Raw genomic sequence first — 27,997 nt, forward strand, 5'->3', positions numbered from 1 at the left:
GTAAGCCAAGCCAAACAGTGGCTGAGGCTGGGAGAGGGCACTTGGCCAGGACAAAGCAGGACAGGGTTCTGGGAGAGGTGGGCACAGGTGGGAGAGGGGTAGGGGGTTGGGGGAGAAGCAACAGATGGTCCTGCCCCTACCCGGAAGGGGCAGAAACATCCACTTTGGTTAAATGTTTGACTCGGCAGGATCTCTACGAGCTTCCCAAAGTCTATGCAGCAACTTCTGCCCTTCTGCCTGCTCTTACCCCTCACGGACAGCCTGTTTCTTTGTTTTACTTCCCTGAATTTCCTCTATAGATTTGTAGACATGTGCCAGTTTAGCCATTCCCACCCTCTCTCCCTCCACTCTTTGGTGCCTCTTTTTCTTTAAGAGAATTACATTTGTCTATTTGTTGGAGAGGCTTGGAGTTCATACAAGTCATGGTTCACGTGTGGAGGCCAGAGGACAATTTAAGAGTCTTTACTCTCTCTCTCTCTCTTTTTTTTTTTTTTTTTTTGAGACAGTGTTTCTCTGTGTAGCCTTGGCTGTCCTGGACTCACTTTGTAGACCAGGCTGGCCTTGAACTCACAGCGATCCACCTGTCTCTGCTTCCCGAGTGCTGGGATTAAAGGCATATGCCATAAGAGTCTTTACTCTTTCTACCATGTGAGTCCCATGGATTGAACTCAGGTCATTGGGCTTGATAGCAAGCACTTTTTTCTGTCAGGTTATCTTGCTGGCACATTTTATTTTTCTTATTTAAAGCATTTTTGACCAGCCACCAGGCCTCTCTCGTGCCGAGTGGTTCTGTTATCTTAAGCCTGGCTTCTAAGTGGGCCTCTCCTCTCTTCTAACGCAGATGGGGGCAACCATAGCATCCATGACTCCCCGCTTCCCAGCCTGGTCTCCGGGGACGGGGCCCAGGCCGACAGTCCCCCCTCCACTCCCACTGGACACAACTGGGAGATGAATTATCAAGAAGCGGCGATCTACCTCCAGGTGAGTGTGCATCTGGGGTGTACCCGAGGCAGGAGTTTGTTAGCTTTCTCAGCTCACCCTTTGGAGCCATGAGCATTGAGGTTCTGGTGCCCTGGAGACTTGAACCCCAGACAACAGGAGGCCTGGGGTGGGCAGTCTGTACACAAGCCCAGAGCTCTCTTTGGGAGCTCAATGAGATCCTGCGATATGGATTCTCAGCCCATCTTTTCTGGTGAAGATTAAACCCACCCCTACCACCACCACTTCTGGGTGGTTATGAGTCCTGGGGTTCAGAGCTGAGCCCCTTCCCATTGGGATGTCATACCTTCCTCTTCCTTAGCGGTTGGTTGGACCCAGTTGCACAAGAGTTGCATTTTTTTTTTTTTTTTAGTAATTTAAAACAGAAGCTTCCAGACCTCCTGTGCTTCTGAGGCTGCAGTGAGATTGTGGGGGACCCTGCCCTGCCATGGACCACAGGGCCCTGCGGCCTCCCCTCCACACAACCCTGTCACTTGCTTCTTCCGTTTGGTTTGTGGTTTGCCTTCTGTTGGCTGATGAGGGCAGTAGCATGCAGATTTAAGGAAGTGACTCGAGTTCCTCAGCTGCCTCAGAAGAGGAAGAGAGGGTCATGGGGACAACAAGGGTTGCCCTGCAGCATGACTGGTTTCCCAGTACATTCCTTGATGTGAGAATCTGGCTGCCCCCCCCCCCCCCAGGACATTGAGTCACTGGTGTGTGAATGAAGTGAGGCTCCAACCTCTGTACTGCGGCATTTGCAGTGCACTGTTGTTCATCGTGTGTGGGGCTGTTCTGTGCATCATAGAACACTGAACTACGTCCTGTGGTCTGCCTGGGGTGAAATCGGGGTGCTGCATCCTTCTACATTGGAAAGCCCTAAGCAAGGAACCATGTGTACACAGCACAACAGAGGCGCTACTGGGCCTAGTCGTTGGCTCCTCCCAAGTGATACTGTCACTCAACATCCTATGGGGACTGTTTGGTGTGCCAGCCATCAGATTCCTGGCATAAGGCCCCCTTTCTTCACCTACCTCTGGGGAAGTCCAGCCTTGCCCTGTTCACCCTTGGCAAGGAGGTCAAGGGACTTTACTAGGCCCACGCTGCTAGTTTGGCCCGTTCGTGAACGCTTTATTTCAAGGCTTAAGAATTTCATCCCCTGTAGGGATCAGACACATCTATGTGCCTAAGAGACGGTCAGTTTTAACAGATTTAAGGGGCATTTCTTGAGCCATCATCAGGCAGAGGTGGGGCCATTCAGCGAGGCTAACCTGTCTAGGGCCTGAACCATGGCTTGGCCTCAGCAACCCGCCCCACTTTGTGCCGCCCCGCACCTCTCCAACCCTGGCACCTCCGTGCATGCGTGCTGCTCAGCCTCTCCGTCTTTGTAGGAAGGCCAGAACAACGACAAGTTCTTCACCCACCCCAAGGATGCCAGAGCGCTGGCGGCCTACCTCTTCGCACACAACCACCTCTTCTACATGATGGAGCTCCTCACAGCCCTGCTGCTGCTGCTGCTGTCACTGTGCGAGTCGCCCGCCGTCCCTGCGCTCCGGCTTGGCATTTATGTGAGTGCCCCGGGAAAGGGGGCTGCTGTGCCTGGTCCATGATTTCAGGGGACCGGGAGAAGGTGCCCTTCTGGTTTCTAGCAACTCCAAGGACAGGCCTGAGGCCTTGCAGAGCTCACTTAGAGGCCCGTCTCACCTGGCCACCCTGTAGTTAGGCCTGGGAGAGCCACAGCCAATGTGGGTGAAGCCCCACTGAGGGCCTCCCTTGAGTCACTGTCCTTTCGTTCCATGGGGAAGTGCTGGCTATAGAGGTTGCTGTTCACATATCCTTTTTTGTTTTTTGTTTTGATTTACTTTTTGAGACAGGGTTTCTCTGTGTAGCCTTGGCTGTCCTAGGCTCACTTTGTAGACCAGGCTGGCCTCGAATTTACAGAGCTCCAGCTGCCTTTGGCTCTCAAGTGCTGGGATTAACGGCGTGCGCCACCATGCCTGGCTCACGTATCTTTCTTTTTAAAAGAAGTTACTTATTAGATGATGGTTAAACTTGGTGTCCTTTGTCTTGTTTTTGTTTTTTATCCTGTTTTTTGCTTTCTGGATGCCTTTTGTGGAATTTTTGTAAGTACTGTATAGTTCTTCCCTAGAACATGGCTTTTTTTTTTTTTTTTTGGTTCTCCTTGAGCCTCAGACTCCTTCCTAACTTTACACTAGGTGGGTCCACATCTCTTGAATGTCAAGTTTATTATTAGTTGTCTGGGAAAAGTTCTGTCTCCAAGGCCTTATCTTGGCATTTTGTGGTTTGGTAGCTGTGTGTGTGTGTGTGTGTGCGTGCACGCTCTTTCGCTTTGGGAGAAGTCCCAGGAGAGGGGAGTTACCATGGATGGGCTCCTTGAAGACAACCTTTCCCCTCTGTGGCTGCAGGTCCACGCTACCCTGGAGCTGTTCGCCCTCATGGTGGTGGTGTTTGAACTCTGCATGAAGTTGCGGTGGCTGGGCTTCCACACATTCGTCCGGCACAAACGCACCATGGTCAAGGTAATACATCTGTCCATCCCACTGCAGCATGTTCTCCTGGGTCCCTGTCACACCTGTGTCTGTGGCTCCATTTTAAAATCCCCTTGGGCCCAGTGTATGCTCAGAGTGTAGCCCACTGAGCCCATTTGCGTATGCCGGAACCTACATGGTCACCCCAGGGGCAACTGCCCTGGCCTTCTCATTTCACATGCAGCCAAAGAAAGAGTGAGGTCACATCCCCAGAAAGTGGGGTTCAGACCCAGCTCTGTGACCTCAGTGGGATCATGCCACAGGCTATGCACTTCATCTAGGAAAACATCCTCAAATGAGGAAGCTGGGCATGGTGACGCATGTCTGTAATCTCAGCACTTGGGAGACAGAGGCAGGCGGATTTCTGTGAGTTCGAGGCCAACCTGGTCTACAAAGTGAGTCCAGGACAGCCAAGGCTACACAGAAAAACCCTGTCTTAAAAACCAAGCAAACAGTGCCAGGCGTAGTGGCTCATGCCTTTAATCCCAGCACTTGGGAGGCAGAGGCAGGTGAATTGCTGTGAGTTCAAGGCCAGCGTGGTCTACAAAAGTGAATCCAGGACAGCCAGGATTATTACACAGAGAAACCCGGTCTCGAAAACCAAAACCAAAAACCAAAACCAAAACCAAAAAACAAACAAACAAAACCACAAGCAAACAAATCCCCAAATGAACTGAGTCCTCAGGGGCTTCCTGGTACCGTGAGCTTGTCGGGAGAGTATCCACGGGCACACACAGACAGGGTGCTGTTCCACTGTAGAGAGGAGCCGGACACCAGCTTTATGTCCGGCCACACATCTGTACTGCTGTTGAGAGAGGCAGACGTGAGAGGAGCCCTGCCGGTCCCTGTGGGCCATGCCCATCAATGTCGCAGTACGTTGGAGGCCAGGACAGGCAGGTAACTGTGTTCCGACCCATCATCTGCAGACATCTGTTCTGGTGGTGCAGTTCATCGAGGCCATCGTGGTGCTGGTGCGGCAGACATCCCACATGCGGGTGACCCGGGCACTACGCTGCATTTTCCTGGTGGACTGTCGATACTGTGGCGGCGTGCGGCGGTAAGGCCTGAGGCTCAGTGGCCAGATAGTCCTATGTGGTTGCCTGGTCCTCCAGGGTGACAGGGAGGGGAGTAAGCAGGAGCTGAATTGACTAGCCGTAGCCCAGTCCTGTTTCCAGGCCTAAGTGCCTTAGTATGTGTGAGTGCATGCCGCCTCCTTCCTGTGGAAGGTGACCTTGGTCTCCCAGGTGATCTAGCCTCCTGCCATGCCTTCTCTCTTAAGGCACTGTCACAGGTACCGGGTGGAGGTGGCTGCAAGTGCCCTCGTTGTCCCTGTCACCCACTGAGTAGAGGCCTCAGGTGCATTAGGCCTAAGCTAAACATGGTGCCCTCCCGGGTACAGTAGGATGTGGTGTTGTAAGTCAGGTGTACCAGACCCATGTCCCCGACACGGACAGCCCCTCCCCCCTTGCCCTCCTTCAGCTGGCCGTCTTTCTCCATAGCAACCTGCGGCAGATATTCCAGTCGCTGCCACCTTTCATGGACATCCTTTTGTTGCTGCTCTTCTTCATGATCATCTTCGCCATCCTTGGTGAGCGCCCTGCGTCCGCCAGTCAGTCTCCTTCCTCGAGCCTGCACCACAGCGCCCTACGCTGAGCAGCTCAGCAGCAAGAGATGCTCAGCTGCTTGCAGCTCTGGAGGCTGCAAACCCAGCACCTTACTACCTCCCTATGTGGTAGAGGGGCCTGGGCAGCTGGGTCTCACTGTGTAGCCCAGGCTGGCTTAGAGCCCTTGAGTGTCCTGCTTCAGTCTCCTGAATATTGGGGCTGCACTCATGCACTGCCACCCACTCTTGTCGGATTACATTTGTCTTCTATGTGGGGGAAGGGTCTTTCCTCTGGGTCAGATTTCTCAGGCTCCTGAGGAAGGGCAGAGTAATGACCCTGCCTGGCTGCCTTTTGTATGACTTGGCTGTCCTGTCCTCAGAGTACAGAGACGCTCTGTCGGCAGACTGCATCTATAATCCAGCTCACAGATGTGATCCGTTTAGTTTGAAAACTTCGAACCAGTATCTTAAAATTCAATCTTACACAAAAATACAGATTACTGGTTGGGCATAGTAGTGCACGCCTTTAATCCCAGCACTCAGAAGGCAGAGGCAGGCGGATCACTGTGAGTTCAAGGCCAGCCTGATCTACAAAGAGTTCCGGGGCAGCCATGCCCTTTTTTCTCGAAAAAAGGGAAAAAAAAAAAGATTATCAACCATTTTAAAAGAACCTGCCTGACAGAGCCAACACTTATTCCCAGGCGTCAGCAGGTTTGCACACAGCGGCAGGACCCTTTAGACAGCAGATGTGTTCTCCAGAGTGCTACAGTCCATGCCATGCCCTAGTGCCCTCCCCCAGCCTCCCTCCCCCAGCCCACCCCCTCTCATTCATTTTGGATCCCCCCACCCCACCCCACGTGCGCACCCCTGTGTGGGAGCTCCACCCTAACTCCACTCTTGGTCTGCTTTTCTACCACATTCTAGGTTTCTACTTGTTCTCCACTAACCCTTCTGACCCTGTAAGTAATTAGTTCTTGGTCCCTTGGGGAGGCCTTTCTGTCAGAAAGGGTAGCTGGGAGGACCCTGGCCACATTAGGAGTCCCCATCCCTCAGACCTGAGGGCTGCTGTTATGGGCAAAGCTTCCAGGATCAGGTTTGGAATGTTGGAGCAGTCTAGTAGAGAAGGGTGGAGGGGAGCTCCTTGCAGGGACAGGTGGCAACCCTGGGGAGACCCCCTCCCTCCCCTAGTAGCCTGCTCGTACCATCCATGCAGACTCATGAAGCGCAGGCCTCCGTGTGTACGTGCTGCACCTCTGCTTTAATGCCCCTTGTATTCCAAGGGCGAAGGTGGGGGGAGAGGTGAGCCCCGGAAATGACTGTCCAGACCAGGCACCACACACACACACACACACACACCTTGCCTTGTAGTACTTCAACACCCTGGAGAACAGCATCGTCAACTTGTTTGTTCTTCTGACCACAGCCAAGTAAGTGTGGGTTTGCTTCCACCACTGACCTCTGTCCTCACTGCAGCCCAGAACCGTCTCCTTCCACCCAAGGCTCTCCCCTTCTCAGTGCACACAAGGCTGGGCGGAGGGGAAGAGGGGTGTGTGGGAGTGAAGGAGAACGGCCATCCCTAGCAAGGCGTCCTTAGAGGTTAAGGTAACCCTCTGCCACACAGCTTTCCGGACGTGATGATGCCCTCCTACTCTCGGAACCCCTGGTCCTGCGTCTTCTTCATAGTGTACCTCTCCATTGAGCTGTACTTCATCATGAACTTGGTGAGTGTCTGGTCTGGACCCCACTGCAGTGGTGGGCCCCAGGGCCGGAGATAGCGGGACACCAAGCAGGTGTGTCCCAGGTCCACAGTCCGGTGCAGTGCCCTGCAGAATGCTGTGGGCACGGCCAGGGTTCCCAGGCTCTGTGCTACCACTGCTGCAGACAGTGCTGGACTTTTTTTTTTTTTTTTTTTTTTAAAGATTTATTTATTTATTTATTTATTATGTATACAGTGCTCTGTCTGCATGTACATGTACAGGCCAGAAGAGGGCACCAAATCATATTATAAATGGTTGTGAGCCACCATGTGGTTGCTGGGAATCGAAGTCTGGGCCCTTAACCTCTGAGCCATCTCTCCAGCCTCCACGGTGCTGGACTTTTAAGAGGGAGGCAAACTCTCGACTCTTCATCTTTGCCTCCTTACGGTAAACATTTTGCCTTAACGAAACCAGCCAGGATTGTACGTAAATACAGCCTCAGCCATGCTGCGGATCTGTCAGCGTCGTGTGCAGGGAAGGCAGCTGAGACTTACAGGGACATGTGTGCCCTTCACCCTGCAGCTCAGAGTAGCCCGGCACTGCATCCTGTCCCACCGTGTGCCAGGAACTTCTGCCCCATTACTCATGAACCATGAGAAAATCTAAGCCGAATGCATTCCATGAGGGACACAAAGTTCTTGTGCACACTGGGGCCGCAGCGACACTTGCTGTAGCTCAGGGCCACCAGGAGTGTTTTCTGCCATCACAGACTGTAGCCCACACCAGGCCAAGACCTACAGCAGCAGGGGAGTGAGCAGAGACTGGGGCTTCCCATGACCTTTGGGGTTTTTGTGGTGCTGGGAATCAAACCTACATCCTTTGGGATGCTGGCCAAGCTCTCTACCCCTGGACCACCCCTCACCCATTGCATTTGAGATTACAGGCATGTAACCTGGTTTTACGGGGTGCTGGGCATGGAATGGGGGGCCTTCTCCACATTAGATATCCACCCCTCCAGCTGAACACCCCCCCCCGCCCCAGCTCTTACTTGTGAAGTTATTAAAAGCATCCTGTCGCTGGTTCCCACAGTCAGGCCCAGGAAGAAATGGAGGGCTGGCTTAGTGCCCAAGGGCGCTTACTGCCTTTGGAGAGGGCCTGGGCTTGGTTCCCAGCACCTACAATGATGACTCAGTTCTGACCTCCGAGGGCTTCTCCTCATAGACGGTGCACAAACACGCACACCCGGGCGCACACGCATGAATTAGAAAAACCAAAAGGAAGAAAAGAAATGGAACATACACTCTGTGTGTGTGGCTTGGTGAAGTCTGAAAATGTGCAGAGTTGAGCTTTTCAAATTCCTCAAATCACAAAGTAACACCCCCGCTGCTTCCTGTAGTGGTTTAAAGTTGTCATCTATTGAGCGGCGTTTGGAGAAGCAGACTCTCTTTTCCTCTCTCACCACAGCTGCAAGAGACTTGAGAAAGCCCACAAGGTGAGGGACCTTTTTTCCCCATCAGCCAGCGAGCAGCACCACAGTGGACACTGACTGGGTGTCTTCAATACAGTCCAGTGTGACACTGTGCACTGTCCTACAAGCACAGCCCTCACCCACCTCAGTGGGGGATAGGAGACCATTTATTCTGGAACTAAATATGAGTGACCGTGGCCTGGGAACACAGATTGAGGCTACATCAAATCCCGTGTTCTGTGGAATGTTTGTCATAACAGAACAAAGAACGTCATGAATCAAGGAACTTTTCAAATACGTTGGTAGCAATGCCATTAAGAAACAGGAGAGATGGGGCTGGAGAGATGGCTCAGTGGTTAAGAGTATTGCCTGTTCTTCCAAAGGATCCGGGTTCAATTCCCAGCACCCACGTGGCAGCTCGCAACTGTCTGTAACTCTAAGATCTGGCACCGCTACACCAATGCACATAAATTAAAATTAAATAAAATATTTAAAAAAAAAAAAAAAAAAGAAACAGGAGAGCTCTGCTGTGGACCTCAGGTGCTGGCCCAGGGCATCCTCAGCCTTTGGGTTGGTGGTATGCTTTGCACATTCTGAAGGATTTCCTTAGTAGCCACCTAGCCGTTAGGTGGCATGCAGAGGTGGGTAGGGAGTGGCTGTGAAGGACCCGACATAGTTTGTAATTAGGTCCTGGACCAGCCACATTCTCCAGGCTTTGAAGGTCTCATCAGCCTGTAGTCAAGCAGGTGTGTGTACTTTCCAGCAGCCTTTGCCCACAGCATTATCTAGACAGTGCCAGGCCCTACACAGGTCAAGTGCTTGGTCCCCAAGCTTCAGGAAGCTATAAACACCAGGGGACCCTTTTGCTTCTTACTCACTAGCTGCATATCTGGGTGCCTGTAACCTCCACCTCAGGGTCAGTAATTTCCTCAAGGGACGCGCAGAGTGAGGGAGATATGATCGCAGGTTTATCGTAAAGGAAGTGCAGGGAGTCCAGACGGAGATGTGCATGGGTATGGTGGATACCATCCTGCCCTCTCCAGACTGGCAAACCGCCCAGTGTGAGGCTCTCTGGAAACATCACCACCCTCTCCTCTGGGTGTCTAGAGAGACTCCATTATCCAGGGATGATGGAAGTGTGGACAGCCACAGGGAACTGCATAGAGGAGTGTGGCAGGCACAGCGCTGCCAGGCTGAGTGGGCAAAGCCCCCCACTGCCACCGCCTCAGCATTCTCCCTCCAGAGTGAGGCGGGACCCTGGGATGCCGAGGGTCTGATGACTAGACCAAGGGAAGCTCTCCCTTCCATGTGGCTGGCACTACATCAGAACAGCAGGGAAGGCTTGTGCCTGGTGCCACATGGCCTGTATCCCTGGCACACAGGAGGCAGAGGCAGGAGAATGGCAAATTCCAAACCAGCCATGGCTGTATAGTGAGACTTGAGTCTCAAAAACTGAAAGAGAGGGCCAGTGTGATAGCTCAGCAGGTAGAAGCAGTTGCCTACAAGCCTCACAGCCTGAGAGAACAGAGCCCCAAACGTTGTCCTCTGACACCTCCCCCACACAGAGATGTGCGCGCGCGCGCACGCACGCACGCACGCACACACACACACACACACACACGCACGCACGCACGCACGCACACACACACATGCAATAATTACTTTTAGTAAGCTTTACTGGCACCCAGCCACATCCTTGTATTTATTCTCATCTGTGGCTGATCTCTCCTTGGAACGGTCTAACCACAGGGTAGAGTAAACTTGTGCCAGAGCCCATCTGTCCATGCATCCTAAAGTCTTCCCTGTGTGGCTTGTGGTAGAAACATACTTGCCTGCCCCCTACATGGAAAACTGGGGTGGGGTGGGAGGGTGCTCAATTGTATCAATAGAAGGAACAGGAGCTTTCAACAGCTTTGAAGGACAAAGTGCCCTCAGATGTTCCGCGCCCTCTGTTCCCCTCCCTTGTTAGTAAGCTGACTTTGCTCTGGAGTCATTCTAGAATGTTCGCTCCTTGCATGCAGACTCCTGGTATCCCTGGTGACTCACAGGAAAAGTGACCATGGTAGGAGGAGGAAGCTCTAGGGTCAATGTCCATAGGGCTTTATTCCTGGGCCTGCCCTCTGGCCAGCTATGTGGGACAGAATAGGGGCCTGAGGAAAACCTGGAGATAGTGTCTTCAGGAGAGAGATGTGCCAAGGGTGGCCATTCATGTCCTCCACTGTCAAGTAGCTGCCGCTGTCCTGAACAGTGCAGCCCACTGGAGGGGCTCCTCAGTGGCTACCCAGCCCCATGTGGCTGGATGAAAGCCCAGTCTTTGGCTGGAGGATGGACCCTGAGGCTCCACGTTTGTCCTTTACAGCTCCTGGCTGTGGTATTTGACACCTTCAATGACATCGAAAAGCACAAGTTCAAGTCTTTGCTGCTGCATAAGCGAACCGCCATCCAGCACGCTTACCGCCTGCTCGTCAGCCAGCGGGTAGGCAGCCAGGCTCAGTCACGGGGGCGGGGACTTCATTCCCTCTCCCCACCGAAAGTAGCCCTTTCGGCTTTGCCAGAGCCGGCGACCCTGTGGCTGCCATGCATGCAACCGATGGCAGAAAATGCAGGTTGCCAAAATGGGTTATGGGAATAACCGCCCCCAGGCATGGTGCCGCCTGTGTGCTCATGTCACTGTGTTACACCGCACTGCCTTCCCTCTCCCCCAGAGGCCCGCTGGCATCTCCTACAGGCAGTTTGAAGGCTTGATGCGCTTCTACAAGCCCCGGATGAGTGCGAGGGAACGCTTCCTGACTTTCAAGGCTCTGAATCAGAGCAACACACCTGTGCTCAGGTAAGAGCCAGGTGCCCTGTGGGGGCAGTGTGGCCAGACCGTCCCATCCTGAGGTTCTGGGCATTAGGAGGTGGGCATAGGGAGACCATGGCAGGAGTTTACACAACCCTCACGTGGTCGTGTTCCTCCGTAATCTTTGACAAGCCACAGAAGCCGAACAACAGCCCCTTTCAGTCTGGTTTGATAGAAACGTTTGGAGCTAGAAATGGTGGTGCGCGCCTCTAAAACTGGTACTTGGAAGGCTGTGGCAGGAGAATTGGAAATTTAATGCCACCTTCAGCTGTGTAGTGAGTTTGAGGCCAGCTTGGACTATTTCAAATTTTGTCTCAAAATAATAAAATGATGAAAAGGCTGGAGAGGTAAGATGGCTCGGCAGATGAAAGTGCCTGTTGCTAAGCCTGATGACACGAGTTTCGTCTCTGGGACCCACATGGTGGAAGGAAAGAATCAACTCCTGAAAGCTGTCCTCTGACTTACACACAAGAGTTCCCTACAACCAGGCAGTGGTGGCACACGCCTTTAATACTAGCACTTGGAAGGCAGAGGCAGACAGATCGCTGTGAATTTGAGGCCAGCCTGGTCTACAAAGTGAGTCCAGGACAGCCAAGGATACACAGAGAAACGCTGTCTTGGAAAACCAAAAAAAGGAAAAAGAAAAGAAAAAGAGTTCCCTACATATGTGCATGCATACATATTCCTGCTTGGAAGGGCTGAGGCTGAGAGATCCTGGGTTTCGGTGCTGGCCTTGAGGCTGGTAAATGCGAGGGTGCTGTCTACTCAGCTGGGTACTGCCTGCTGTGGAAGCGAGGGCAGCAGGCTCTCTGAGCAGAGGTCACTACTCTGTCAGTCCCTGGAGGCCTCTGTTCCCCTAAGGGGCAGTGTTCCAGGGCAGAGGTGGTAGTTGGTGTGGACTAAGCAGATTGAGTCATCCTAGCCCCTGCTGGGCAGAGGCGACTAGGACGCTGCAGGTGTGAGAGTCCTGGCTCACTGCTGGGCCCCACAAGGTGTCCATCTTCCTGTGAAAGGTAGCCTTGGTCAGGTGTTGGGAGCAAACGCTGAATGTCATGTGTGTGACTATCTTGTCACTTTGCTTGTGACAGCCTGAAGGACTTCTATGATATTTATGAAGTTGCTGCCCTACAGTGGAAGGTGAGTGTCCCCAAGTCTGCACTCAGCAGGTAAGAAGGGCACCTCAGCCACAACTGTAATGGAATGCAGACCCTGTGACTCAACCTCCCCAGATAATAGCATCCCTTCTCAGAGAGATGGGCCATACGCAAATATGGTCCATACACGGAGCACTATGGGCACTCGGTCCCTAAATGCCACTGCTGTTTCCAGTTTAGCAGCAGGAGGCTAGCCCCTGTGGAGGCTTTGGCTAGGGTCTGGTCCCTGGTCATCTCCCCCTGTGCCCACACCCTGCCCTGGGCTAGGTTCTGATCCCTGACCCTGCTATCACCTCCCCTGGGCCCTCTGCATTGCAGGCAAAGAAGAACAGACAACACTGGTTTGACGAGCTCCCCCGGACGGCTTTCCTCATCTTCAAAGGTGAGTGTTTGTGACCAAGCTGGGAAATAAACAGTTAACTCAGGAAGAACCAAGATGGATCAGCCAGACACCCATAATCACAGCACTGGAGAGCCAGGACAGGACACGGGACAAGAAGGTGGCGAGTGTGAGATCATTCTGGGTTATATTGCAACACCCTATCTTGAAAATAAACAAAGCTGGGTGTGGTAGCCCACACCTTTAATCCCATCACTTGGGAGGCAGAGGCAAGTGGATCGCTGTGAGTTCAAGGTCAGCCTGGTCTACAAAGCGAGTCCAGGACAGAGAAACCCTGACTTGAAAAACCAAAAAAAGAAAAAAGAAAGGAAGAAAGGAAGAAAAGAAAATAAATAAGAATGTTAAACCAGATGCCCATTCACTACTGTTTATGGAATAGTCACCCTTTAGTTTCAAGGCCATTTTTTTGTTTTGTTTTTTAAAGACAATGCCTGGCTGTTCTGTAACTTGCTATGTAGACCAGGCTGGCTGCCCCAAACCCAGATCTACCTACCCTTGCCTTCCAAGTGCTGAGTGCTAGGGTTTAAGGTGTATGCCCTTGCCTCGGCTAGTCTTGAACATTCTAACCTTTACATTTCCTTCTCTTCAAACAGGAATTAACATCCTTGTAAAGTCCAAGGCCTTCCAGTATTTCATGTGTAAGTGTCACTGCTCTGGACCCCTGTCCCTCTTAGTCTTTTGTTCTTGAAGGTGGAGGGACAAGAGGTCAGAAGGTGCCAAGCATGTGGCTCAGGCTCTGAGTTCTGTCCCCAGCACCCCTGCCTCCCAAGAAACGGCAAAATTCTGTAATCCAGGCACACCCGGATTGCTGTGCTTATTATGTGTGGCAATGTCATTATGTGTGGTCATTTCCTGGTGCAGTCCTATGGCTGCTGTAGCCCAGGGTCCTTTGGGACTACAGTGTTGATAGGGCCCTTTCCTCTGCAGACCTGAGCCTGTGCAGTGGTTAAGGAAGCAGGTCTGTTTTCTCTCTGCCTGACCCCCACGTACTCCTCATAATTCGGTACTTACATCCAGAGTCTGGCCAATCTGACACAGTTCCATTAGCCACATGTCATTCTTTTTTTTTTTTTTTTAAAGATTTATTTATTATTATGTATATAGTGGCTCTGCCTGCATGTACACCTGCAGGCCAGAAGAGGGCGTCAGATCTCATTATAGATGGTTGTGAGCCACCATATGGTTGCTGGGAATTGAACTCAGGACCTCTGGAATAGCAGTCAGTGCTATTAACCTCTGAGCCATCTCTCCAGCCCTCACACGTCATTCTTAACATTTAAGCTAACTGGGAAAAGAAATGTAGCCAAGTGTGGTGGCTCCTGACTGTAGTCCCAGCACTTGGGAGGCGGCAGAGTGATTGCCACGAGTTCGAGGACAGCCTGACCCAACAGCAAGCCCTTAAAACGTTTCGGGGATGGAAATACCACTCGGCGGTGGGGGGAGCTGGGCAGCACCTTCAGAGAAGCTCGCGGAGCTCCCATAGACTCTGTTGTGGTCGATGAGCTCTGATTCCTTCTGGGAAGAAAGGATGCCCAGATGCGCAGTGTGACTGACAGGTAGAGGAGCTCACTGCGCAGCACTGACTGTTTCCAGGCTTTCCTCAGACAAGGTAGCAGATCTCTATGGAAACTGACCTCCTGGGTAGGATAGATCTTCTTGATCACATCATCAATAAAAAGTGCCTGAAGCTGGGTATGGTGGCACAGGAGGCAGATCGCTGTTAGTTTGAGGCCAGCATGGTCTACAGAGAGAGTCCAGGACATCCAAGATAACGTAGAGAAACCCTGTCTCCAAACAAACAAACAACCAAACAAAGAAGTGTGCCTTATTCATTTATTTTCATTTTCCTTTTCTGTTTTTAATTTTTGAGATGGGGTCTGTCTTACTCGGGAACCCAGGCTACCCTGCAGTGTGCTGTATAACCCAGGCTGGCCTTGAACACATGCCTCTCCTCCTCCCAACTGCACCTCCGAAGTGTTAGGGCCACAGATGTGAGACAACATGGTCAGCTGGATTTTGCCTTTTTATTGATAACAAATTAGGAGTCTACCTTGGGACTTCAGATTTTCAGCCCCAGGGCTTTAACCTGACTCACTACTCTAACATACCTTAACCGTAGGGTCCCCAGCAGTGCAAGCACATGACCTGTGGCCCAGGGTCCCAGCATAGCTATGACCCTGTGTCACCTGGAACATTGCCTAGGGACACACACAAGCACTGTGCTTCAGAGATAGTTGCTGTCTATGCATGGGGATGTCACTGAGCCTTTTGTTTTGAGACAGGGTCTCACTATGTGGCCCTGGTTGGTCTGGAATTCACAGAAATCTGTCTTCCTCTGCTTTCCCAGGTGTTGAGATGAAACGTGCCACTACACTGGCTTCTTTCTTTTTTGTTTCTTGAGACAGTTTTTCTGTGTAGCCCTGGCTGTCCTGGAACTCACTCTGAACCAGGGTGGCCTCAAACTCAGAGATCTGCCTGTCTCTGCCTCCTGAGTGCTGGGATTAAAGGCCCGTGCCACCACCGCTACACTGCCTTTCTTTATTTCATTTTATTTAATATTTTTAGAGGTTCTTTCTTTTAGCTTTATATTATTAATTCTGTAGTATATTTATATAGTTTTAAGTCATTTTTAAAACAAAATATATTCAAGTAAATATAGATTATATCCATTACCTCACAATGGCTGACATTTTTTATGGCTTATATTTCTGTTGTTTAAAAGCTGTAAGAGGGCCACCATGGTGGCTCAGGGGCTAATGAAACTAGTTGCCAAGTCTCCACGGACCCAAAGAGGAGACCGACTCCCATAGGTTGTCCTCTGACCTCCACAGACACCTGGTGACACATGGCCCACACTGCTCCCCACAAATAAACAGCCAATAAATAAACAAGTATAATGTCTGAAGCCTGTAATTCTAGTACTCAAGGGGCTGAGGCAGGAGGATTGTTAGGAGTTTGAGGCTAGCTTAGAGCACATAGCAAATAACCAGGCTAGTCAAGGCCACATATAACACATTCCTATTTATAAAAAGAAAAAACAGGCTGGAGAGATGGCTCAGAGATTAAGAGCACTGGCTGCTCTTCCAGAGGTTCTGAGCTCAATTCCCAGCAACCACATGGTGGCTCACAACCATTTATAATGAGATCTGGTGCCCTCTTCTGGTGTGCAGGTGTACTTGTGGGCAGAACACTGTATACATAATAATACATTTTTTTATTATTATGTATATGTTTGCATATACACGCGCAGGCCAGAAGAGGACACCATTATAGATGGTTGTGAGCCACCATGTGGTTGCTGGGAACTGAACTCAGGACCTCTGGAAGAGCAGTCAGTGCTTTTACCCTTTGAGCCATCTCTCCAGCCCAATAATAAAATTTAAATACCAACAACACATGCATATAGCTCCCCACCATAGATGCACGAGCACACTTGAGACAGCCTCCCCAACTGTGGCATGTGTCTCTGGTGTAGAGAGCACTGCATAGTAACACGGATTTCCCGTCATGTGCATGTTTCCCTGTGTTGCGCATTGTGGCACACGCCTGTAATCCCAGCACTGGGGAGGCAGAGGCAGGCGGATCGCTGTGAGTTTGAGGCCAGCCTAGTCTACAAAGCGAGTCCAGGACAGCCAAGGCTATAAAACCAAAAAAACTTATTTCCCCGTGCATCTAGATTCTGGTCCTGGGGTGGATCTCAGAATCCAGATTGCCAGGTGGAAGGTTCATGCATGTATGATGTTGCTATGCTCGTGTAGTCATTTTGAGAGAAAGTCTTATATTTTATGAGTGTGAGCGTGTTGCCTGCCTGTGTATCTGTGCACACCTCATGTGTGCTGGAGCATTCAGAAAGTCAGAAGAGGGCATCATATCACTGGGACTGGAGTTAACAGGTGGTTGTCAGCCACCATCTGGGTGCTGGAAACCGAACTCAGTCCCCGTGCAAGAGCAACAAATGCTCTTAACATCAGTCATTTTGAAGGGGCGAGCCCATGTGTACTGGCTGTGTTGAGGACGTGGACTCATCTGAACCCAGTTGCTATGGTGACACAAAGTGCTCCACTGCCGCCTTTAGCCATTCCTGCCTGCTTCCTAGAGGAAGTCCCTGGTTGATGCTCTAAGCAGATAGTGAGAGCTCTCAGCAGAAGTGAGAACCCTCCAGGAATGGTGTGTGGCCCAGGCTTGCTCTGTTCACACCTCCAGGGGTTCCTGCCCATGGCCCTGTAGGCTGGTGGGGGGCTGTCCCTCTGACTCCCTCTCGTGGCTTCTCTTTCTCAGACTTGGTGGTAGCTGTCAATGGGGTGTGGATCCTGGTGGAGACATTCATGTTGAAAGGTGAGCTGTGGCTGGGGCCTCTCCCTGCCTTACTCAGAACCCCCACCCCTATCCCCACTGACCACAGCCTCCACTTCTCTGCCTTCCAGGTGGGAATTTCATCTCAAAGCACGTGCCTTGGAGTTACCTCGTGTTTCTTACCAGTAAGTGTGCTGCGTGGCTCTGCCTGGCTGCTGGCTTAAACCTACCTGTGGAGCTCTAACCGGGCTATAGCACCTCATGGACCTTCCCCAAAATGGAACTTTTGAAGGACCCTTTACCCTGTTCTAAATCACTGCTCTTCAGCCCTTAGCCATGTCTCTCAGCCTCGCCTCATGCTGGACTTTCTGCCCACAGTGGGCTGAGGAGAGAGCCCAGATCAGCCGCTGATATCTCCTCCCTCTTGTCCTAGTCTATGGAGTTGAGCTGTTCATGAAGGTGGCTGGCCTGGGCCCTGTGGAGTACCTGTCTTCCGGATGGAACCTGTGAGTAGGGTACACCACCACCCTGGGCGGAGGTGTCCATGTCAGCCGTCCTCTCCCCACCTATACCCAAAGGGCAGGCAGCTGTGGGGCCTCAGCCCTGGAGGCTCAGAGGACAGCTAGCTCTGTCTGCCTGTGGTTCAAGACTTCCCTGGGGCCACCCACACCAGTCTGGGCTGGTCCCTAGTTATCCAGCATCTTATTAAAACCACAAAAGTCACAGAAGGTGTCACCTCCTCTTGGCTGGCAGTGGCAGCAAAGGCCTGCCATCCCAGCACTCAGGAAGTAGAGGCAGGAGAATCAGGAGTCCAGGCTCATCCTTGGCTATATGATATATACACCTAGCCTGGGCTATGTGAGATCCTGTTTTGTTTTGTTCGTTTTTTGAGACAGGGTCTCTCTGTGTAGCCTTGGCTGTTCTGGATTCTATTTGTAGACCAGGCTGACCTTGAACTCACAGTGATCCACTGCCTCTGCCTCCTGAGTACTAGGATTAAAGGCATGTACCACCATGCCTGGCCCGTTTTGTTTTTGTCTTCCTCTGTCTATTTATTTTATTTGTTTATTTATTTTTGGTGGTGGTGGGTTTTTTTGAGACAGAGTTTCTCTGTGTAGCCTTGGCTGTCCTGGACTTGGCTTTGTAGTCCAGGCTGGCCTCAAACTCACAGCATTCCATCTGCCTCTGCCTCCAAAGTGCTGGGATTAAAGGCATGCGCCACCACGCCTGGCCTTTTGTCCTTTTTTAAAATGTTTGAGACCAGGTTTCTCTGGTGTGTAGCTCTGGCTGTCTGGTATACTCACTCTGTAAACCAGGCTGGCCTCAAACTCACAGAGGTATCTGCCTCTGCCTCATGAGTGCTGGGATTAAAGTGTGTGCCACCACCACACTGTGGTGATACCCTTTTTTAAAAAAATATTTTATTTAATTTTAATTTATGTCCGTTGGTATGGGAGCATCAGATCTTGGAGTTAGACAGTTGTGAGCTGCCATGTGGGTGCTGGGAATTGAACCCGGGTCCTTTGGAAGAGCAGGCAGTGTTCTTAACCACTGAGCCATCTCTCTTACCCTTTTTTTAAAAAAAGCAAAAGCAAATGAAAAGAGCCACAGGGCCTCACTGTGGCTCTGGAGGTGCCACACCCTCCTTGATTTAAAGTTAACTCGTGTGTGAAGTCAGACCACACTCACGAGGGCTTGGGTCATCAAAATACAACCCAGCCAGAGCAAGGATGAGATCAGGGTGGTTGGGCACACCTGTCATCACCACTCAGGGCAGAAGTCCGAGGTCTGCCTGGCCAACACAGAGACATCATATTAAGGCAGGGGCCTGGGGGAACAAAGGACAAAAGATGAATGGGCTGGACATCGTAGACGCTTGTGTGTCATGCATGAGGCCCTGGGTCCCATCCCTGGCACTGTGTCATACAAGAACAGTGGGATGTGTGCTTACCTGATGTGTCTGAGTCCTGCCTTCAGTTCCCAGTGTGGCCAGCCAGCCAGGGGCTTCTGCCTTGCCCTTAAGAGCAACACAGGGTCCACAGAGGCAGTTTCTAGGCACACAGGCCCTGGAGTCAGAATGCCCGAGAGTGACTCTCAGACCCGAGTGGTGGCCGGGGGAATGGCCAACTGTAGAATGTTGTCCTGGGCACTGTGGACCTGCGCGCTGTGGTTGGTCAGGTCTCTGTGGAAGCCAGTAAGAGCTGTGATGTCACTGACAAACTGGCATCTTTCCCGGCCCCAGGTTCGATTTCTCCGTCACAGCCTTTGCCTTCCTGGGATTGCTCGCGCTGACACTCAACATGGAGCCCTTCTATTTCATTGTCGTCCTGCGTCCCCTTCAGCTGCTGAGGTGACCAGCAGGGCTTGGAAATGGGCAGGGGGGGTGGATGAGAACCCTTGGAACTGGCTAAGAGGTTTGCTAGCTAGTAGCAGGGGCCCCCATCTTTAGCAGTGCTATGCAGGACAGGGGCACCCGATGCTCTCGATGGGCAGGATAGCCCAGCCTGCAACCCAGGAAGAGCCACACCACTTATCGGCCCCATCTTTAGTCGGGGCATCTTACCTTTTTTTTTTTTTTTTTTTTTTTTAAATTTTATTTTATGCTTTGGTGTGGGGATGTCAGATCCCTTGGTACTGGAATTACAGATAGTTGTGAGCTGCCATGTGGGTGCTGGGAATTGAACCAGGGTCCTTTGAAAGAGCATACAGTGCTCTTAACCACTGGGCCATCTCTCCAGCCGTAGGGCATCTTACCTTTGAGGGACTGGAGGGACATCCCTGGTCATTGCTTCCTGTTTCAACCTGTGTTCTTGGGCACTTTGCCAGTGGAGTCCCATTTTTTCAGGTCTAGTGAGGCTCTAGTGGAGCCCCCCTTGCCTATGTGCCTTCCTCGGGATTTGGGCTCTCGGAGCCTCAGGAGTCAGGGCTGCCTTGACTGCCTGCCGTATCCCCACTCCTACCATTCCTTCCAGGGCAAGTCCGCTGTTGCTCATCCCTTCTTTGTACCTCTCTTCCTGAGAGTCTCTGAGTGTGACTTTGCACCCCTTTCCTGGATGGGCTTGTCATTCTGTCTGAGCTGCTGGCTTCATCTGCCCACTCCAGTAGGGACTTGCTGCATTTTTAAAAAAGATTTATTTATTATATACATAGTATTCTGCCTGCATGTACACCTGCACACCAGAAGAGGGCACCAGATCTCATTATAGATGGTTGTGGGCCACCATGTGGCTGCTGGGAATTGAACTTAGGGCCTTTGGAAGAGCAGCCAGTGGTCTTAACCACTGAGCCATCTCTCTAGCCCCCTTGCTGCATTAAAAACAAACAAACCAACACATAACATGATATGAAACTAGCATAGTTGGTAGCACCCCAGAGGGTCTTGGCCTGCTCCTGTGTCCCGCATCTGTCCCGTCCAGTGCCACAGTTTGAGTCACGAAGGAAGTGAGCTCGGCTGTGCATGATTTCTCAGCCTTGGCTTGACCTGGGGAGAGGAGGAGGAGGGCTTACAAGGTTCTGGCCCATTTGAGGAAGCGGGCTGTGGCCATGCCCCTGCCTCTGTAGCCCCAACAACACAGGGTTCTCATTGCCTCAGGTTGTTTAAACTGAAGAAACGCTACCGCAATGTATTGGACACCATGTTTGAGCTGCTGCCACGAATGGCCAGGTACTGCCCTCCTCTCAGCCTGCAGGTCCAGGAGGCATAAGGCTTGTGTTAGGGGTTCAGGGGAAAGCAGGAAGAAGGAGGCATCTCAGGAGGGCTGGCTTCAGGGGTGTGTGGGCGGGAGTCTTCAAAGAGACAGAGTCTGGACCATACAGGTCCCCTCGGCAGCACTGGCCTGGCTGAATTGTCTAGTGGGGAGGGCAGGAGGCTGTCAACTCACCACCTGTGTCTACGTTCACAGGTAAGGGGTCACCTGTGAGCCTACCTTCACAGGTAAGGGGTGCATCTCTGGTCAAGGGCCGTCTGTCCCTAGTGTCCCCCCGCCATGAGCCACACGGCCCCTCCCCTGTAGGCATTTTTTGGTGGTCACTTGGCCGGGGCTAGGGGCATGCCTCCCGCAGTCAGTGCCAGGGGACCAGGACGCGCTGCAGCCACCCCTCCCGCCTCCCGCCCTGACTATCCTGTCCCTCTGCCTCCCCAGCCTCGGCCTTACACTGCTAACCTTCTACTATTCCTTCGCCATCGTGGGCATGGAGTTCTTCAATGGGCGACTGTACCACAACTGCTGCAAGTAAGCATAGGCCGTGGGTGGCCCCGAGCCTGCACAGCATGGCCTTTGATCCTAGGCTGGGAGTACACAGCTGAGTGACAGTGTGGGAGCCAGCCAGTGTTACCCGTCCCTAGCAGGGTTCTCGATCCACACACACCCCCTACACCCTTCCCCAGAACAAGAGCAATCCTCACCCCTGATCCAGGAGATGCTGGGACTGAGGAGACTAGAGAGATGACACATGACAAGGTGATAGGGATGGGGCATGAAGAGAGAGGATGGCACCCTTGTGGTTCTACCCATTCCTCCCTTCCAGAAGGAAATGAGGATGGTCCACTACTGCTGTGTCCACTTAAGACTGGCCCACTCGGCCTTGAGCACTGATAGGTAACCAGTGACCGTGGTATATATCCAGCTGAGGGCTGCACCTAGAGCCCACAATGATGGTCACCATGGCGCTCAAATGCACATTCCAGACCTCTCTTTCAGGGTCTGGGTACCTATCAGGCCTTGCTATCAAGCTCCCTGGTGGCGTGGGCATCTACTTTTACAAGTGGCAGCAAGGATTTTAACAGATTATAAAGCTGGAATATGGCAGATAGGGTCCCCTCCAGGTGGGGCAACTGTGTCAAAGCTGGAACACATGGGCAGTGCTCCAGAGAAGCCTGGGGGAGCAGAGGGAGCCCCATCTCTCACTAGTTCCACCTCCCCCTTAGCATGTTGCAGATATGCCCAGTGATGGTACATGGGGCAGGATATTGGAGGGGGCACTGAGAGACAAGGAGACCCCCTAGCCAGATCTTGGTTTGCACACTTGGCCTAGTGAAGGCGTTCAGTCATCCAGTGACCCTCCTGCCCTTATGTCCTCCTTGTTAGCACCAGCACTGTGGCTGACGCCTACCGATTTATCAACCACACAGTGGGCAATAAGACCAAGGTGGAGGAAGGCTACTACTATCTCAACAACTTTGACAACATCCTCAACAGCTTTGGTGAGTAAGGCCTGGAGCATCCTCCAGGACCTAAGGGGTCTGGCTCAGAGCTGCAGAAGGCCCTCCCTCTCCCTCTAGGCACCGGGCGGCCTTCCTAGGGTCCCTTCTACTGCAGCGCTGGTGGTTGGAGAACAGGCAGATCCAGTCTTGCTCAGGCACCAGACCTCACAGTGACAGAGATAAGAGGCCCTGGCTGGAGGGCTGTGGTGTCAACATGGCACGGCTTGTCAGTGCCATCAGAGGCAACCCAGCACACAAGTGCTATTTCAGTAGTCACAGCCCTCGACCGAGGCCCTGGGCCTCCTCTCTGCTCCCTGGCTCCTTGCAAAAGCCTGATGATGGGGAGGGCTGGACACGGCCTCTCGAGGGAAGGGAGAGCTCCTCTTTCTCCAATCTATACTCAGTTGAGTCTGCTGCTTTCTCTTCACCACCAGCTGCAGCCAGACCTGGCCCTGCCATGGGCTCTTCTGGCAAAGGGCACACCTTTTGGGGGGGGGATAGTTTGGGGACGGAGAGGGCCTTTGACACTGGCCTGAGGAGTACTCCTTTCCCTTCCAGTGACCTTGTTTGAGCTCACAGTTGTCAACAATTGGTACATCATCATGGTAAGCTCTGGGCCCCGTCCCCACCCTTGTCCTCACTCAGAGTTTGGGTGCATTTCTCTTCCATGGGTGTGGGAGGGTCTTTATCATGTACTGTGGGTGACACCACCCCTCAGCTCTGTGCTGCTGGCTCCCCCACCGCCTTGTGCACCCAGGCAGCCTCTGGGTACCTGTTGGTCAGTAGTGTATCACACCAGGCCCTGTGGTGAGTGCCTGTAGTGTCAGCTGCGTGGGAGGCTGAGGCAGGAGGATTGCTGTAGTCCACAGACTGTCTCTATCTAAAGAGCATGGTGAGGGTGGGTACAGTCCCTGGCCCCATTCTTTTTTTTTTTTTAAGATTTATTTATTTATTATTATGTATACAGTGCTCTGGCTGCATGTACACCTGTAGGCCAGAGGAGGGCATCAGATCACATTATAGATGGTTGTGAGCCACCATGTGGTTGCTGGGAATTGAACTCAGGACCTCTGGAAGAACATTCAGTGCCCTTAACCTCTGAGCCATCTCTCCAGCCCCCCGGGCCCCCATTCTTAAAAATCTCTCCAGTCAAAGACTTATCTGTGCTGGCCCAGCCTCTAGTTGGCCATGCTGAAGAGAGCTGGGGGCTGATGTTGCAGAAAGGAACACTCAGATAACAGGAGTTACAGGCCGTCACCTCAGTGGCCCACATAAGGCGGGCCAGGGAAGAGCTGAGGCTCTGGGCCTGGGCTCACTCACTGCCCCCTCCAGGAAGGTGTCACCTCGCAGACCTCCCACTGGAGCCGCCTGTACTTCATGACTTTCTACATTGTGACCATGGTAAGTCCCACCACAGCCCTTCACGGTCCCTCTGGGCTGCAGGGTCGGGGAGGAGAGGAAGCGCCTCGCCTAACGGGGCCATGGCACCCACACGCTGCCTCTCCCTGGCCAGGTGGTGATGACCATTATCGTGGCCTTCATCTTGGAGGCCTTCGTCTTCCGCATGAACTACAGCCGCAAGAGCCAGGATTCGGAAGGTTAGCACGCTTGTCTGCCTAGGTCTCATCTGTCCCCACTGCTAGAAAACTCTAATTGCAGAAAGTGCTTACAGTTTCTAAATGTAAAACAAGAAGCCGCCATCATTTCGTTTTTAGTGGGGAAGGCTGTGGGAGGAGTGGCCCTTTGTCTCCCTCCCATCTGTGCACAGACTGACCAGCACATACTGCTAAGAGCCAACACCCAGAGAACATGTCCTTCTGTCCAGGGCTGCGTTTCGTCATAATACCCCGCAGCTACTGATTCCCAGTGTGAATTCTCAGTTCCTACAGTTCTCTGCGCCCACACTGCTCTGTAATACACTCAGACCACTACAGCTCCCGGCCTCCCATGTGTGAACTTCCCTGCAGAGGTGACCAGTGTCCCTTCTGCAACTCAGTCACTAGGCTGTGTTCGCTTCTTCCTGCATTACACTTGCATTACAGAAGAGGGCACCAGATCTCATTACAGATGGTTGTGAGCCACCATGTGATTGCTGGGAATTGAACTCAGGACCTCTGGAAGAGCAGCCAGTGCTCTCAACCTCTGAGCCATCTCTCCAGCCCCTGAGCTAGTTGCTTTTATATATGCCCAAAAATATGTGTGACTAGAGACAGGTTTACTATGTAAGTGATCCTCCTGTTTCTGCATCCTGTATGCCACCTGATACGTTTCCATTTTCTTGGAGACTTTGTCTTCAAGCCCTCTGTGAGATAAGTGCTCGTGTAGGCCAAGCTGGCCTCAGACTTGCTAGGTAGCCAAGGCTAGCCTCGAGATGGTTCATCCATTCTGTACACCCAATGTTGAGATTGTAGCACCCGGTTCTCCTTGATGCCCTGAGTGCCTGTAAGCTGTTGACATGCACGTTATGGGGGGGGGGGGAGGGACCGCCAGTGGCTGGGGCAAGGAGTAGGTGCTGCTTGGGAGGGAAGATCCCAGTTACACCATGGGGGGAAGCGGTTATGGGACCTGGCTCTCCCCACCCTCAGTGGACAGTGGCATCATCATTGAGAAAGAACTGTCTAAAGAAGAGCTTCTGGCCATCCTGGAGCTCTACCGCGAGGTGCGGGGTACTTCCTCCGACGTCACCCGGCTGCTCGACACCCTCTCTCAGATGGAGAAATACCAGGTAACAGGCCATAGGTTCTGCAGTTGCAGAGCGGGGCCTTCCATCTCAAGCTGGTGGCACTCTAGGGCCCAGCCCCAGGTGAGTCCGTGCCACCTGTAGCCATACATGACTCATGACCTTCCGTTCCTCCCTAGCAAAATTCTTTGGTCTTTCTGGGACGGAGATCAAGAACCAAAAGTGACCTGAGTTTGAAGATGTACCAGGAGGAGATCCAGGTAGGGGTCGCCGCCCTGGGACGGTCCCTTCTGGTGGAGGGCTCAGGAAGGCTCCGTGTCCTCTGTGGGACTCAGGACCAAGGCCCTTCGCAGCAGCATTCCTGGGTGGCCACTTTCCCACCCAGTCCACTACATGGCCATGCTGCCCCTTGAGAGTGTCCAGTGCCCCACCCCCTGTTGTTCTTTCTAGAGATCTGAATGACAGGAGGGAAGAGACCAGAGCCCCCGCAGGACCTGCCACCCAGGCAGGGCGGCCGCTCCCCTTTCCTGCCTATTGCCTGATGGGAACAGGGGCCTTGCTATTTGTTTTAAGAAGGATAAAATCAATCTTCCTTCCTTCCCTTCCTCCCTTTCCTTCCCTCCACCATCTCACAATCTTTCCATGCTGGCAGCTGTTAGAAGCATATAAACACCATTTGGGTTGGCACCATGCCCTTCCTGCAGAACCCAGTGGCGTGAGTCCAGCTTGGGCTCTCTTGCAGAGTAATGCAGCAGTTCATTATCGCAGGACATTGTGGTCGGTTCCCTTACGGATGTGGAGGCCACTGGTGCCACTGACGCTGACCCCACCCCAAACAACAGAACAGTCTGTGCCTCCCAGAGCAATGCGGCAGCTCAAGGCATCTTAGAGGCTATTGGCACCCTTCTCCTAGCCTGCCCAGCCACTCTGGCATCAGCCTCCCTTCTGCTAATGAGGGGCACAGACTTTGGGGAATGTTTTAGGCTCTAAATGTCCCATTTCTTTAAATATGGGAGAGCAGTTCAACGCTTGCCCTACCTGAGTGCCCTAGGCCTTAGAAGCAGCTGGCTCTGCCTCCACTGTTTCCCCTGCTGACCCCTGTAGAGGTTCTTTTGCAGCCCCTCTTTGGCTCTGTATCCCTCGATTCAGCTTGGGGAGTGGGATGGTCGGCAGGCGAGCCACCCGCCCCAAGCGCCTGCTTCTTCTCTAGGAGTGGTATGGGGAACACGCCAGGGAACAGGAGCAGCAGCAGCAGCAGCAGCTCGGGGGCAGCGTGCCCGGAGTGGCCACCCAGCAGCCCCCTGGCAGTCGCCAGCGCTCCCAGACTGTCACCTAGCCGGGTCTCATCAAGCCAGTTCTTCTATGCAATAACACCATAGTATTATGTACTACGATGTATGGACACCATGTGTGTGTGCAGACACACTCATATATATGCACATACTTACACAGAGACAGAAGGACTAGCCAGGGCCTGTTTGAACCACCTCATTCTGCCTTCCTGAGCTCCTTAAGTAGGCTTGGACTAGCTAGAGACCCAGGCCTGGCTGAGCCCTTCCTACCATGGAAAACTCTGGAAGCCCTCTGCTCAAGAAGCCCCTGAAATAGGCTGTGCTGTCTTAGCGATGCCAGCTTTCCCAGTGGCTACACAGGTGGGACGTGACTGCCTCCCTGCTGCCACCTCAGGCTTTATCCCTGCCTTGTCCCCACTAGTCCTGCAGTCACCACAGGTGTGTGTCCAGTATTAGGGACAAAACCACTAGGAAGAAACCCCACATCCTGCAGGATGGTGTCTGTAGATGACAAAGTACCAGAAGGTTCCCTTGAGAGATCAGCGCCTGGTACCGAGTGGGACATCTAGTCCAGCCTCTGCTGGACAGAGATGGCACCAGATAGCAGCGCGCACACTCCGCCATCTAGTCTGTCCTTGCTGCTCAAGCCCTACAACAGCCTCCTGGGGAAGCTAGGCCCGGCAGAGAAAGCCAACAGGCATTAGGCCAGGGCACAGCGTCGTCCTTTCTTTAAGTCACCTGCTCAGCAGTTAATGTGAGCTGGTGCTGAAGGCAGCGCCCCCCCCCCTTTCTTCACACAGTGCAGTAATAGATACCCTGTCTGAGGAGGGAGCCACAGCACAGCACCCTTACTGCCCATCACAGCACTCCCTGGCCACCACCATACCATGGGGAGCTGCTTTTCAGGGACTCCAGGCACAATGAGGATTGGCTTCCCCCAAGGTTCTCATAAGCTAGGGGTGTGTGTGTGTGTGTGTGTCTTGGTGTGTCGAGTGAACATTCGGCCACCTTCTACCAGTGCCTTGTGGGAGTTTTGACCTCTCAACAAGGTGGTAAACCGATGGGAGCAAAGGTAGCAGAAGCGGGGATAGAGCTATGGTCACCTCATTCCACTGCTCTGTCCACCAGAGGATGAGGTGCAGAGGCAGCCAGGGCTGGGGAGAGTTAGGGAAGCAGCTCCCATCTCTGCCTGGCACTCCTGCTAACCTGGCCTTCCCTACCCGCTGTTGCTTTGGAGTAAGCAGGCTTAGGTCCCCTCATGGTCCCACAGCTGAAGAACGCAAGCTGGGAAGTGCATGTTTTCACTTTAAATAAAGCACAGCCCCCTGGGAAAACCACTGGTTCCCACAGTCAGGAGACTGGTGAGGTCCCTTTCACTTTAACCGGCTCTCTGGAGCTCAAGTCTGGACTCTGGGCCACAGCCCCCTCCCAGAGAAGCAGTTTCGTTGCACAGCTGGGTGCCTTAGCTTCTGAGTGTGAGTGGCATTTGGGAAGCAGGAAGACGGGAGGCCTCCAAAGAGGGCCTGGGGCCTTCGAGCATCCAGCCTGGTTATAGGCCCTTAGTCTACCCTAGGAATCTTTTTTTTTTTTAAACCCTAGGAATCTTAAGTATCCCTCAGGCTAGGGGAGCAGGGCCCAATGTAGAGTTACTAAAACCTCTGGGTTTAACACATACCGGCCAGGTGCCAGAGGGGAAGAGGGCTGGCAGGCCAATCTGCAACCTGTCATGTCCACTGGGGACACCTGTCCCTCCCTACGGGATCACCAGGGGACTGAGAGTTACCCAGGCTGTGAGCTGAGGGCCCTGGAACCCTGTCTAGCGCAGATACCCCTTCCCTCAG

General features: G+C 52.7%; 1 protein-coding gene across 1 annotated transcript; it reads left to right on the plus strand.

The window, feature by feature from the left end:
* The first annotated feature begins 815 nt into the window (after positions 1 to 815).
* Tpcn1 (two pore segment channel 1) lies at positions 816 to 26,766 on the plus strand. The gene is made up of 26 exons (XM_051161601.1): positions 816 to 981; positions 2,367 to 2,543; positions 3,402 to 3,515; positions 4,451 to 4,581; positions 5,024 to 5,112; positions 6,052 to 6,086; positions 6,496 to 6,554; positions 6,749 to 6,848; positions 10,652 to 10,768; positions 10,998 to 11,122; positions 12,223 to 12,271; positions 12,607 to 12,670; positions 13,282 to 13,326; positions 16,967 to 17,023; positions 17,113 to 17,166; positions 17,415 to 17,487; positions 19,224 to 19,331; positions 20,574 to 20,645; positions 21,124 to 21,213; positions 22,069 to 22,184; positions 22,743 to 22,789; positions 23,517 to 23,585; positions 23,698 to 23,782; positions 24,770 to 24,909; positions 25,044 to 25,124; positions 26,075 to 26,766. The coding sequence occupies exons 1-26, from the start codon at positions 949 to 951 to the stop codon at positions 26,198 to 26,200; spliced, it is 2,256 nt and encodes a 751-aa protein (XP_051017558.1). The 5' UTR covers positions 816 to 948; the 3' UTR covers positions 26,201 to 26,766.
* Positions 26,767 to 27,997: the final 1,231 nt, after the last annotated feature.

This window comes from Acomys russatus, chromosome 19, assembly GCF_903995435.1.
Source record: "Acomys russatus chromosome 19, mAcoRus1.1, whole genome shotgun sequence".
NCBI classification, from domain to species: domain Eukaryota; kingdom Metazoa; phylum Chordata; class Mammalia; order Rodentia; family Muridae; genus Acomys; species Acomys russatus.

What these genes read in the sequence shown, in the direction of transcription:
- Tpcn1 (XM_051161601.1), top strand. Translation starts at nt 949, where the DNA reads ATGAATTATCAAGAAGCGGCGATCTACCTCCAG. An exon ending in ACAATTGGTACATCATCATG is followed by an intron (nt 22,790 to 23,516) that starts GTAAGCTCTGGG and finishes TGCCCCCTCCAG; the next exon opens with GAAGGTGTCACCTCGCAGAC. An exon ending in TGTACCAGGAGGAGATCCAG is followed by an intron (nt 25,125 to 26,074) that starts GTAGGGGTCGCC and finishes CTTCTTCTCTAG; the next exon opens with GAGTGGTATGGGGAACACGC.